Source organism: Dryobates pubescens, chromosome 20 (assembly GCF_014839835.1).
Source record: "Dryobates pubescens isolate bDryPub1 chromosome 20, bDryPub1.pri, whole genome shotgun sequence".
Taxonomy (NCBI): domain Eukaryota; kingdom Metazoa; phylum Chordata; class Aves; order Piciformes; family Picidae; genus Dryobates; species Dryobates pubescens.
The window spans coordinates 16,251,143-16,263,763 of record NC_071631.1 but is presented as its reverse complement, the minus strand read 5'-3'; the positions used below and the strand labels follow the sequence as shown (position 1 = coordinate 16,263,763).

The window sequence follows — 12,621 nt, the reverse complement described above, 5'->3', positions numbered from 1 at the left end:
GTCTCCTGAAACTGAACCAAACTGCTCTGTTTTGTCTTTTTTTGGACTTGAAAATGGAAGGTGGAGCTTAGGCTGTCACATAGGCTGCCACAGTGTGCTGTTGTGTGAGTCAGGCCACTCGCTTTGGTGTCGGGGAGTCTGCACACGCCATGGCTCTGGGGCTGCTGGGGAGCTGTCTGCCAGGAGGAGCCCAGCTTGCTGGAGGGGTTGGGTTGATGCTTGACGTGCAGGAGCCAGTGCTGCCAGGCACAGGGGAGTTAGTGTGGCAGGAGGCACGGTGAGGCTGACTCAGTGACACTCCTGGCTCTTTGCAAGTGCCACTTCCCATGTGCCAGGCTGTAAGGGTTGAAGTGGTGCCCTTTCTTTTCTCTCTCTCTCTCTCTCTCAGATGGCGATTTTGCTGACAACTGTAAAGAAACTGCTTCAGTTCAACACTCCACATCTGTCCAGCGGTGTCTGGCTTTGTAGACCTTTTTTGAGTTGCAGTCACTTTTCAAGTCTGAAGATCTGTGTTTTATTGTTCACTTGAGCTGGCTCAAAAGTGGCACTTTGGGGTTTCCCCTGCTCTTTCCGAGCTCAAAGCACACGGCAGCACAAACAGCTGGGGGAGATAAAATGCCAGAGATACAATAGCTAATCCTCCTCTAAGCCAAGTGCTGTGGCAATATGACTTGATCACTGCAGTCTGACTAATTAATTTCCCATACCCTGCTCTTCCTTTGTGTGTTATTATTGCTCTTCTTCCTCCTCTCCACCACTGACTCCTCTGTTGGCTTCTCTCCTGTTAGCAGCATCCTCCTTGCACTTCCCCTGCCTGTACTCATGACCTGCATATCAACTTCTGTAAATGTTTTGTATACATAATACCTCATTCTGGGTAATTAAACTACAGACAGTCTTTAAAAGATTTTTTTATTGTTATCAATAAATGTGAACTGTTTGGAAATAACTGGAAGGGGTTCTTGGTTGTGTTCACTTTGCTGAATTCAGCTCTGCCAGAGCAGCTCGGGGGCAGTGCTTTATGGGGGACAGGGGAGGTGGAGGGTCCTGAACTGCCATTTCAAAGTCTCCCACTGCATCCTTCCTGAAAGCTGGGGAAGGGTCTGGGGAACAGGTCTGAGGAGGAGCAGCTGAGGGGACTGGGCTGGTTTAGTCTGGAGAAGAGGCTGAGGGGAGACCTCATTGCTCTCTACAGCTCCCTGAAAGGAGGTTGGAACAAGGTGGGGGTTGGTCTCTTCTTCCTAGTATCAGGTGACAGAAGGAGAGGAAATGGCCTGGAATTGTGCCAGGGGAGGGTTAGGGTGGATATGGGGAAAAATTGCTGCAAGAGTGGTCAGGGATTGGAACAGCCTGCCCAGGGAGGTGGTGGAGTCCCCATCCCTGGAGGTGTTCAAGAAGTGTGTGGACGTGGAACTTGAGCATGGTTTAGTGGCCATGGTGCTGTTAGGTTGATAGTTGGACTCAATGACCTTAGAGGTCTTTTCCCACTAAAACAATTCTGTCATTCCTCAGCTCTCTGCCACTGTGGAGAAGCAAAACAGCTTCTTGTGGGGAGCAGAAACCTGAGCAGGTATAAATGGTGTGAGGAAATGTGGGGGTTGGGAGGAAATCAGCCTCTGCTGGGCACATTACTGTCACAGAATAGAATCTCTCTCTTCCCCACAGAACCTGTATCCAGGTTTTTAATGGTCTGGGAATGCACAAAAGGAACAAAATGCTGTGCTGGAAAGGCTTCAGGTAGCCCTAGAAAGCAAATGTCTGCTTTGATGGCTTCTGTGATGGCTTCATACCCTTTTGTCACAGTGTGAAAGGGAGCTCCAAGCTGAGCAGTTCAGCTGATGGCAGCAGTGTGCAGCATGTGACGTGTGTTATCCAGAGGCCACAGGGAGGGTACAGATGGATGGCTCCTTGCCTCTGTGCAGGCTGGAATGTGGCCACCACTGGCAAGTGCAAGAACTTTTCTTTTCCCTACCAGTGGCCCTGCCAGAGGTTTTCTGGCAGAATAAAGGGCTGACTGTATCCCTAACATAAGCACAGCCTGTCCTGGGGAAACTGGAGTGCTCTTGGTGCTGTCACAGGGAGCTGAGCCAGGGACCTGCCCCTAAATCCTGCTCTTCCCCATCACATGGAGCTCACTGGACCTGGCCTTGCTGTGATGCTGGGTGAGAGCTGCTCTGCTCCCCAGGATGCTTGGTGGGCTTCAGGAGAGACTTGGCTCCTTGAGGGTGAACGTTCAGCTGCACTGCTCTGTGTTTTAGTCCAGTGGATGCAGCTGCTGTGAGGCTGGGGGTGGGGGTTAACTGAAATTTAACACAACAGGTACAATATTTTCTCTCATTCAAGAGTTCCCTGAACCAGGGGTCATAGAACCATAGAATTGTCAGGGCTGGAAGGGACCTCAGGGATCAGCCAGTTCCAACCCCCTGCCACGGGCAGGGACACATCACACTAGATCAGGTTGCTCACAGCCACATCCAGCCTGGCCTTACAAACCTCCAGGGATGAGGCTCCTGCCACCTCCATGGGCAACCTGTGCCAGTCTCTCACCACCCTCATGGGGAAGATCTTCCTAACATCCAATCTGAATCTACCCATTTCTAGTTTTGCTCCATTCCCCCCAGTCCTATCACTCCCTGACACCCTAAAAGGTCCCTCCCCAGCTTTCTTGTAGCCCCCTTCAGATACTGGAAGGCCACAGTTAGGTCTCCTCAGAGCCTTCTCCTCTCCAGACTGCATAACCCCAACTCTTTCAGTCTGTCCTCATAGCAGAGCAGCTCCAGCCCTCTGCTCATCCTCATGGCCCTTCTCTGGACACCTTCCAGCACTTCCAGATCCTTCCTGGAACAGAGGCTCCAGAACTGGACACAGTACTCTAGGTGGAGTCTCTCCAGAGCAGAGTCAATACTGCCCATGTCCAGGGGTGAGCCAGCCATACAACCTGCAGGAGTTGAGCTCCTCAGCTGCCCCCACCACTGACACCTGCTTGGATGGGAGGCTGAGACAACCACATTTAGAGAATTCAGGTGTCATTTTTTTATTAGTAGAAGAAGCCAAATATCAGAGAATCATAGAATCAATCAGGTTGGAAAAGACCTCAGCGATCATCAAGCCCAACCTGTCACCCAACTGCTCATGACTAACTAAACCATGGCTCCAAGTGCCACATCCAGTCCCCTGTTGAACACCTCCAGGGATGGGGACTCCACCACCTCCCTGGGCAGCACATTCCAGTGGCAAATTACTCTTTCTGTGAGGAACTTTCTCCTCATCTCCAGCCTAAACCTCCCCTGGTGCAGCTTGAGACTGTGTCCTCTTGTTCTGGTGCTGGTTGCCTGGGAGAAGAGACCAACCCCCTCCTGGCTACAACCACCCCTCAGGAGGAGCAATAAGGTCTCCCCTGAGCCTCCTCTTCTCCAGGCTAAAAGATAACCCAAAGACTGGGTTCTTGTTACACCAGGAGCCAGTGAATGCCAGGCTGTGGTGTTTCTAACCCCTGGAGCTGGAGCAGTGGCTGAAGCATCCCTGGACAGCATCCTTTTACAGTTGGTCTCTCTGATTTTATCCAAGCTGTGAAGTTTCTAAGAGGAGACTGACTAACTGCAGCCATGGAGGGCTGTCAGCAAGACCAGATGGCTGCCTGACCTACTTCAAGTTTTAACATGTGGCCAATGTTTTCATGCCAGCCCATAATTACCACGGCCCCAGCTCACTGCTGCTCTGGATGTTACTAAATACAAAAGCCCTTGAAAAGACATCGTGCAGGAAGGTGGCTTTGGCTGTGAGCTGTGCTGTGCCCAGGGAGGCAGAGGGGAAGTTGCTTTGCCTTGGCAGTGCTCCCCTCTTGATGTGGCAATGAAACCGAGCGCCTCAGACCTTGGCTCAGCTGAGCAGGTGCCAGCGAGGTGGGTGAGGGCTGCTCCTCTGTGCGGCTCCCCTTGGCAGAGTGCTTTGGCTGAACCACGTACCTGGGGCTTGGGGTGTGGAGTTTTAGTGGATTTGGGGTTTTGAGACAAAGCAAAATTCCTGGAAGAGATTTCACCTGCCCTGTTCCACCTGCCTCTCCTGCCAGCCCTCCCTCTGCTCCAGCTAGGAGTCCTTGGTGTCCTTTCTCATTTGAAAACACACCTTGTCAATGAGGCCAGGGTGAAGGGTCCTGAAGTTCACAGTCACCCAAGGTCCTGAACTGCCATTTCAAAGTCTCCCACTGCATCCTTCCTGACAGCTGGTGAAGGCTCTGGGGAACAGGTCTGAGGAGGAGCAGCTGAGAGAAGTGGGGTGGTTTAGTTTGGAGAAGAGGAGGCTGAGGGGAGACCTCATTGCTCTCTACAATTGCCTGAAAGGAGGCTGGAGTGAGGTGGGAGCTGGTCTCTTCTTCCTAGTATCAAGTGATAGGATGGGAGGAAATGGCCTGGAATTGTGCCAGGGGAGGGTTAGGGTGGACAGTAGGAAAAGTTCCTTTTCTACAAGAGTGGTCAGGGGTTGGAACAGGCTGCACAGGGAGGTGGTGGAGTCCCCATCTCTGGAGGTGTTCAAGAAATGTATGGTCATGGCACTTTGTGGGGGGAAGGGGAGATCTTTAGTTTGCCAGCTCCTGCTGTTGCAAGGAGCTTGGGCACTGGGAAATAGAAGGTCAGGATTTTCTGGCTGCTTGCTTTGCTTCAGGAGGGCTATAAGAGAGCTGGGGAGGGACCCTCCATCAGGCAGTGCAGTGATAGGATGAGGGCTAACAGTTTTAAACTAGAGGAGAGGGGATTTAGATCAGGGGAGAAGTTCTTCCCTGCGAGGAAGATGGGGAGATGCCGGCACAGGTTGCCCAGAGGAGCCCTGGATGCCCCACCCCTGGAAAAATCGCCTGGGGGAGAACCCCAGGAGCAGGGCAGCAGACAGGGTGGGCTTGGGGGCCTGAGGCTGCTCTGCTGTCTGCGGGGACAGGGCACAGAACCTAGGCGGCTGCAGCAGAGGCAGTCCCGGGCAGAAGCCCCACTAGATGGTGCCAGCAGCCCACGCACGGCCACGGGCACCCAGCACCGCTGCCCGCGGCTGCCCACTCCCGCTCCATTCCGGGCTCTGCTTCCCCACCGGCACCCCAAGGCCGAACTGCTCCATACTGGGAGCCGAAAACAAGGCAGGTGTCCAGAAAAGAGGCAGCGTTTTGCAGGGAGCAGCAGGGCAGGGTCGTCACCAGCATCCTCATCCCGCGGCCACATCTTCAGCCTGTGCCCTAGGGGCCACAAGCCCCAAACCACCCAGCCCACCATGAGGAGATGCTGCAGAGTCCTTCAAGCATCAGCCTGCCTTGTTTTGCTCTGCTGCTACCAGGGCTCTTCCAAAGCAGTCACCATTTCACAGGAGCAAGACACTGAGACACTGTCTCCACACTGGAGAAAACCCTTGAGGAGCTGGCAGGAGAAACCCTGGAGAAGTGGAAAAATGTTCTGCTTATTGCTGTGGCCCCGGGAAGAAGTCACCCAGAAGCTGCAACGGGCTGGAACCAAGCACTGAAGTTTAATCATGTGCAGGAATCCACCAGGGAAAGGGAACTGGAAAGAGGAAGAAGAGGACAGGCAAAAGATGGGAAGTGAAAATCCAGCACTGCTCCCCACAAGAGTACCATAAAGGGACCCAGGGCAGGTATCAGCCAGGGCCACCACGCTGTGCTTGTAGTAAAACTTTGTGTCCTTCCTGCCCTGTGGGACTGCAGGTGTGGGCACTGCTTCAGGTCCCACAGGTAGGAGCTGGGCAAGGAGCAGAGGCTGGAGAGGGAGCAGAGGCTGGGCAGGGAGCAGAGGCTGGGGAGGGAGCAGAGGCTGGGCAGGGAGCAGAGGCTGGGCAGGCAGCAGAAGCTGGGCAGGGAGCAGAGGCTGGGCAGGCATCAGAAGCTGGGCAGGCAGCAGAGGCTGGGCAGGGAGCAGAGGCTGGGAAGGCAGCAGAGGCTGGGCAGGCAGCAGAGGCTGGGCAGGCAGCAGAGGCTGGGCAGGGAGCATAGTCCCTGGCAGGAGCTATCACAGACTCTCCAGGGCCAACTTCTCTGTGCCCATCACCGGTCACAAGCTGAAAAGGGACGTGGGGATGTTCCCACCCAGTATGGTACCATGCTGGGTTTCAGTCCTGGCTTAGTCCTGCTCTTCCTAAGACAAGGATGTGACTGACCTGTGCAGCCACGCTGCTGCAGCCACGCTGCTGCAGCCACGCTGCTCCTCACCAGCTTGTGCAAGCAAGTTCTCCCCCACAAAACACCAAACCTTAAAGGGATGACAAAGCAATTTTTCCCCTCAGCTATTTTCATCTTCACATAATTAATTGTGTTGTTACAAGGTATTGCCTCAAAGGGCCTGGAGATGTGAGTGCTGAGTGCCCTGCTGTGGGAGGTCCTTCAGGACAGCCACCAGAGTGCCCGGCTGGCTGGCTGGGCCAAGCTCCTTTGTCTCCTTTCACATCAGCTCTTCTCATGCTCATACTGGTCCTGGTGTGGGACAGGTCTGCGTGCTGCCCACTACTCTCACTGGGTGCCAGCCCCAGGGCCACCACTTGGTCTGTGCCTGGGCACTGGGATGCTCTGGTTCCAGCCTCCTGCTGCTCTGCACCAGCTCCAAAACGTGTTTGCCAGAGCAGAGAGAGCAGGACTTGCTCCTATCCCCACAGCTGGTCCCAGCACTGCCAGGTCCTGGCCCTGGGGAGCGATGGGCAGGTCAGTGCATGCCCTCATGAAGCTTTGGCCATTCTCTGGGGCCATCTGAAGAGGCCAAACTGTGCTGGCTGTGCTTGGGTGGCCGGGCTCGGGCCGCAGAGCTCATCTGCCATGGCACAGGAGATGTGCTGCTGGAGGTGTGGTTAATTGATTGCTCTTGTTCCAGCAGATTCCCCTGAAATCCCTCACCAGCTGCCGAGGGATCTGTTTCATAACACCTCCCAGGAAGCTTCTCCCATCACAGCTTGTTCCATCAGAGCATGGCTGGGCTCATTCACACCATGGCCACACCGAGCATTCCCTGCCCTGCTGCACGGTGCACATCCAAAGCCAGCAGCAAACAGGTCCAGGCCTGGGGGTGAGGGCTGCCTGGGGGACAGGGACCCGTGAGGACAAGTTCCTAGGTTGGGCTGTGATGATGCTGCTTGGCCACCAGCACCAGGCTGAGCTGTGCTGCTCTCCCTGGGCTCAGCACCCTACACACAGCTAAGGTGAGCTCAGGGAGCTCCAGCCAAGGAGGTGGTGGCTCTGCAGGACCACAGCACAGATCACCACCCAGACCAGACCCAAGCAAAGCAGCCAGAAGATGTTTTTCTTGCTGGACAAGACAGTTGTAGGGTGAAAGCCCCTGGGGCAGCTGTGGCCCTAGAGAAGGGCCAGCTGGTGGTGGTGTCCCAGTGGAGCAGCCTTCCCCACACGGTTTTCCCTAGCAAACTCTTGTTTTCCTCAGCCCAGCTCTCCATCAGCCCATTTAATCAGCCCCTCTGCAGCAATCTTGCTGAGGAGCTGCCTATGAGCCCTCCTCCCACCCCCACTTCCTTTCAGAAGATGAAATAGGACACACTGGCATGACAACACTGATGCCCTGAGCCAGCTCTGGGCAGCCACAGACATGAGGCTTCATTTGTCCTTCACAAGAATTTCACAAGGAAAAAAGCAGAAAAGGCTGCTGTGGGCTCTCCTCAGGGAGAGCTGGAGTGGGGGCAAGCTGCTGGCTCTGGCAGAGACATCACCCCACTGCCAACAGCCACAGGAAGCATCACCAGACCCCTCCAGCCCACCCATCAGCACTCCCATGATACCCCTGCAGCAACCCAGCATGCCACCAGCACTGCAGTAGAGCTGCCCTGGGCAGGACAACCCTGTGGGCAGTGGAGCAGAGCTGCCAGCCCATCCTACTACCCTCCACAGCCCCTTGGGACCCCACAGGACCCTCAGCCTCTGAGGGCAGCCAGGAGATCCAGCTCTGCTTTGCACCATCCTCCTCCTCCCTGGAGCTGAGGGTCTCTGCAGAGCTCCTCAGTGCTGCTAATGGAGCTGGAGGAGGAAGAGGACAGAGGTTAATTAGTGAGGGATTGGGAGAGTGGGCATGGTGTAGGTCAGTGGATACTGTGCAGCACTGGGCTCTTGCAAAGCTGCTGGGGCATTGTGACATGTTGGAGACCTGGTGGTGCCCACAGCTGCCCCAGAGCTCTCCATGGAGATCAGCCAGGAGATGCAGTCATCCACTCCCCTCCAGCCCACCCTGAGCAGCAGCCCTACCCCACCCTTGGGGAGGAACCACTGGGGTAAGAAATCAATTCAAGCAGTTCACTGGGAATGAAAAGAAAGACTGTGGGGTCCTGGAGAGACATCTGGCACACAAATACCAACCTCCCCCAGGAAAGCCAGGAGAGCATGGAGATCCTGGGGCAGGCAGGGATGGATGGGGATGGAGCAGGAAGGTCCTCAGGGCTCTGAGTCAGGCCACTGACGTCACATGCTGACAGCTCCTGCGAGCTGGTGGCCCCTGAGAGCCCCTGCAGCAGAGGGGAGATGCAGTTGGAGTCAGTGCTCACTGGGGGAGACTCAGGGAGAGGTGCTTGCGAGGCGGGACCTGGAGAGCTCAAACCCAACAGATGAAGGCAGAGCAAAGAGCAGAGCTGCTGCCTTCATCCCATGGGTTTCAGTCTCCTGGCTCAGGGAGGGCAAAGTCATAAATTTCAGCTGTCTGCAGGTTGTAGCTCCATGGCAAGTGCTGCCAAAACCTTGTGTTTTTGGCCCTGGAAGCAGTGCCTGGCTGAGGGCAAAAGGACACTGAAGCTGAACAAGAGCCAGGCTGCAGCAGGGGAGCTGAGTGGCAAATTTAAGCCCCCTGACAGTGTGAGTGCTTTTCCTGACCTCCTGCAGCCTCTCTTGGCAAGGAGCTCTGCAAGGAGGTTTCTCAGTCATAGAATCACAGAATGGTTTGGGTTGGAAGGACCTCTCAAGGTCATCTAGTCCAACACCCTACTCCCACCCCCCCTGCCCTGAGAAGGGACATCTTCAACTAGAGCAGAGTGCTCAGAGCCCCAGAGAACCTGCCCTGGAATGGTTCCAGGGCTGGCATCTCCCTGGGCAGCCTGTGCCAGTGTTTCACCAACGCCTGCTGAACTGCAGGCTCCCAGGGGCTCACACTATCAAGCACCCTCTGCAGCCCACCCTGGGCAGAGCAAGTCCTCTCCAGTCCTTCATCCCAAGCTACCTTAGCTGTGCTGAAGGAGAGAGCACAGAAGCTATGTCTTCAGGCAGGAGCTTTACAAAGTGCCTGTATCCTCCCCTCCATGGAAAAATTAATCTGGGGGGCAGAAGTAGTGGCATTGAAATGAGCCAGGATGGAGCAGGCAGCAGCTAGAAGCTTGCAGGAGGCTACCCCTGCAGCCCATTCTCAGCAGCAAGCTTTGCCCTGCCCTGAAGACTGCAAGAGTTGGGGCTGCTCAGCCTGCAGAAGAGAAGGCTTTGGGAAGACCTTAGGGCAGCCTTCCAGGACCTGAAGGGAGCTACAAGAAAGCTAGGTGGGGGGAGGGAGAAAGGGGGAGCAGTGCACTTTTTACATGGACTTGTTGTGACAGGATGAGGCAGAATGGATTGAAGCTTGAGGAGGGCAGAGTGAGACTGGGGATTAAGAAGCAATTCTTTCCAGTGAGGGTGGTGAGACACTGGCACAGGTTGCCCAGGGAGGTTGTGGATGCCCTCTCCCTGCAGGTGTTCAAGGCCAGGCTGGGTGGGATTTGGAGCCACCTGGTCTAGTGGAAGGTGTCCCTGCCCATGGCAGAGGGGTTGGAGCTGGGTGATCTTTCAGCTCCCTTCCAACCCACCGCACTCTGTGCTGTGCTCTGCACTGGCACCGCGGCTTCGCAAACACTGCGATGCTGCAGGCTCTTTGCACTGGGTGTGCCCTGGGTGTGCCAACAGCACTCCCCTCCTTCACAGGCAAACACAGCCCTTTTCCTCTGAGTCCACCTGAGGGTAGGAGCAGATGCTCAGCCCTTGTCCAGGGCTCAGCTGGCACCGGGGCACACGCACTGTGCCCTCTGGAGGGTGACAGGGCAGCAGCAAAGCCAATCCGTGCGGCAGCAGGGACAGAGCGATGCCAAACAACATCTGGCTGTGCCAGGTCACCTCGCACTGCTGGTGCCCATCACAGGAGCCAGGACAAATCCTCCCCTTTGTTTTCCCCTGCCTGGCAATCAGGAGCGTCCCGGGCTCTGCAGGACGGCAGCTCGGGAACATTAACTCACCGTAGGGTTGTTTTGTCTTCATGCTAAACTCTTCCCGGAGATGTCAGCTGCCAGAATGTGTCATTTCTGCTTCATGGCACCGCCTTAGCGTCTCACGGGCGTGACAGAGTGACAAGAAACAGCATCCTGGAAGGAAGGGCTCGGTCTGGATGGGTCTTCTCTAACAAACAAGCGTGAGCTGAGCCGGGCTGAGCTGGCCCTTCGGTGTGAATCCGAAGGGGGCAGGGATGTTCACGGAGGTGGCTGAGGTCCCGAAAGACTCACAGTCACTAAGACGTGCTCCCGAGGCCAAAGGCAAGAGTCAGGCTGTTTGCTAGAGATCTGCTCGGTGTGGTGGACGCTGCCTGCCCACCTCCTGGGTCCTACTGAGTCGTGGCACATCACCCTGGGAAACGGGGGGGGGGGGGGGGTGGGGTCCAGGGCTCGGCTGGGCTGCTGCTGCTCCCCTTGCAGTGGGCAGGCAGGGGTGGCACAGCCAGCATGGCTTTTGGAAATGGCATCTCAGGAGGTTTGTGCCTGCAGCAGCTGCAGAGGGATGTGCTCATAGGGCTCCTTGCCCCCAGCCTCTCCCGGGAGAAGGCTTCACCAGTGTGAAGTGCCTGCAGCTGCAGCCCTTCTTGCCTAGAATGTGGCTCTCAGAGGTCTCCCCACCAGTGCTGCCTGTGTGTGACTCAGTCTGGGGGGACCAAGCTGGTGCTGCTCTGGTGGGACAGATGACACCACCAGTAAATTGTCCCTCTGCTCCCACCATCAGGAGTGATGCCTGGGGTAGGATGCAGAGCAGGAACTGGTTAAACACACAAATTGTCTCTTACCTCTGAGCCAAAAATCCCTCTCCCTGGGCTCAGGGCAGGACTGGTCCCAGTCTCACTATTTAAAAGTTCTAAGAGCAGGTCAAGAGCTCCCTTCCTGACATTTCATCCTCTGGTAGTGGCAAAGGCTGGTGCTTTGTGGAGCACTGAAGGAGAGATGCTGCAGAGCCCACCAGTGCCACCACCTGTAGAGTGCCCTTGGTCCTGCTTTGCTGCAGCCTCCCCAGGCTCAGGACCCCCTGTGCCCCTCCCCTGCAGCTTGCTGCAGGGCAGGGCTGTGGGTTTGGTGAATAATTAATTTCACAGATTAATTTAGCCTGTCAGTGGCCATGGTGCAAGTCAGACAGGTTTGAGCACTGAGGTGCCAGTGAGCAGCTCCTCAGGAGGAAAAAGTGTGTTTTCGGGGCGCCTCTGCACTCCTACACAGCTGTGCATGGTGCTGGGAGCACCTCAGAGATGTTTGGGTGCTCTCCTCTCAGTGTCCACTCCCCTGCTGGACCTCAGGCTGGAGAAGAGCTCATACAGGTTGAGCAGCCCCATGCAGAGGAGCAGAGTGCAGCCCTGCCTGGGGGCCAGCCCCTGTGAACTCTGCTGTCACTCTGGTGGCAATTTGCAGCTTTGCATTTTTATTTGCACCTTTAAAGAAGTTGCTCAGGGAACACAGCAGTGCTTGCCCTTCCTTGCCTCAGTTTACCTTGGAAAAGTCTCTCCCCCCTTCCCCTTGCAGAGGTTCCTGGCAGCACCCCCTGGCCTGCAGCCATGGGCTGAGGGCTGGGACTTTTTGCCTCCCCACGTTCCTGCTGTGAAATGAGAAGGAACTTGGCCAACAGCAGCACAACAAGAAGCCACATCCATCAGCTCTGGTTAAACACAGACAATTGTTTTGAACCTTCCTGGAAGGGTGAGCAGAGGAACCCAGGAGCAGGCACACACAGATCACTGCACAAGGAGAATGGAGGCAGTGGATTGCTGCAGGAGGTCCTGCCCGAGCCATGGGGCGAGCGTGGCCCTGGCTGGGAGATACAAAGAGGTCCTTAAGTCCTGGTGCTCTATCAGCATCCCTTCCCCTCCTGGTGCCACTGGAGTTACACTGACCTTGATGCAAACAGGACCTGATTTTGAGCAGGAAGCAGCTGTGTGTGTGGATCTTACTGCTGCCAGCTCATCTCTGCTTCACACTGATGCCCGAGGAGGCTGATGGAAGTGAAGTCCACGTCGGGCTCCATCTTCAAAGGCAAAAAAGAGCCACAGAGCTCTGCTCAGGCACTCAGGAGCAGCTCTGATATGAGGAGATGCCATGGCTCACAGCTGTGCCCTCCAGCTCTGTGGGGACAGGAGCACTGAGCTCCCCCTTTGCCCATCACACCCCCGGGTCAGCTTGTGCAATGGCCCCTGCCCCCCACACCCCTCCTGCAAACGTGCTTTTGGGTCTTTTATTCCCAGAGCATCACTTCTGCTGGCTTAGCTGGCAGCTGGGGACAGTCTCCAATATCTCTGCTCACACAGGACTGCAGCCACCCTGTTAACCACCTTGACAGAGGCCTTTTCTTGCTCGCAGCTGCTTTGCAGGTGGTCAAGGGGC

At 55.8% G+C, this 12,621-nt stretch overlaps 1 protein-coding gene across 1 annotated transcript in view; it reads left to right on the top strand.

Moving 5' to 3' along the window:
* SEC14L1 (SEC14 like lipid binding 1) overlaps positions 1 to 949 on the top strand; it is a 47,113-nt gene extending 46,164 nt beyond the window's left edge. The window contains exon 17 of the mRNA XM_054170449.1: positions 389 to 949. Within this exon, the coding sequence (XP_054026424.1) occupies positions 389 to 404 (16 nt within the window). The 3' untranslated portion in view covers positions 405 to 949. The remainder of the gene's footprint in view (positions 1 to 388) is intronic.
* The last annotated feature ends 11,672 nt before the right edge of the window (positions 950 to 12,621 follow it).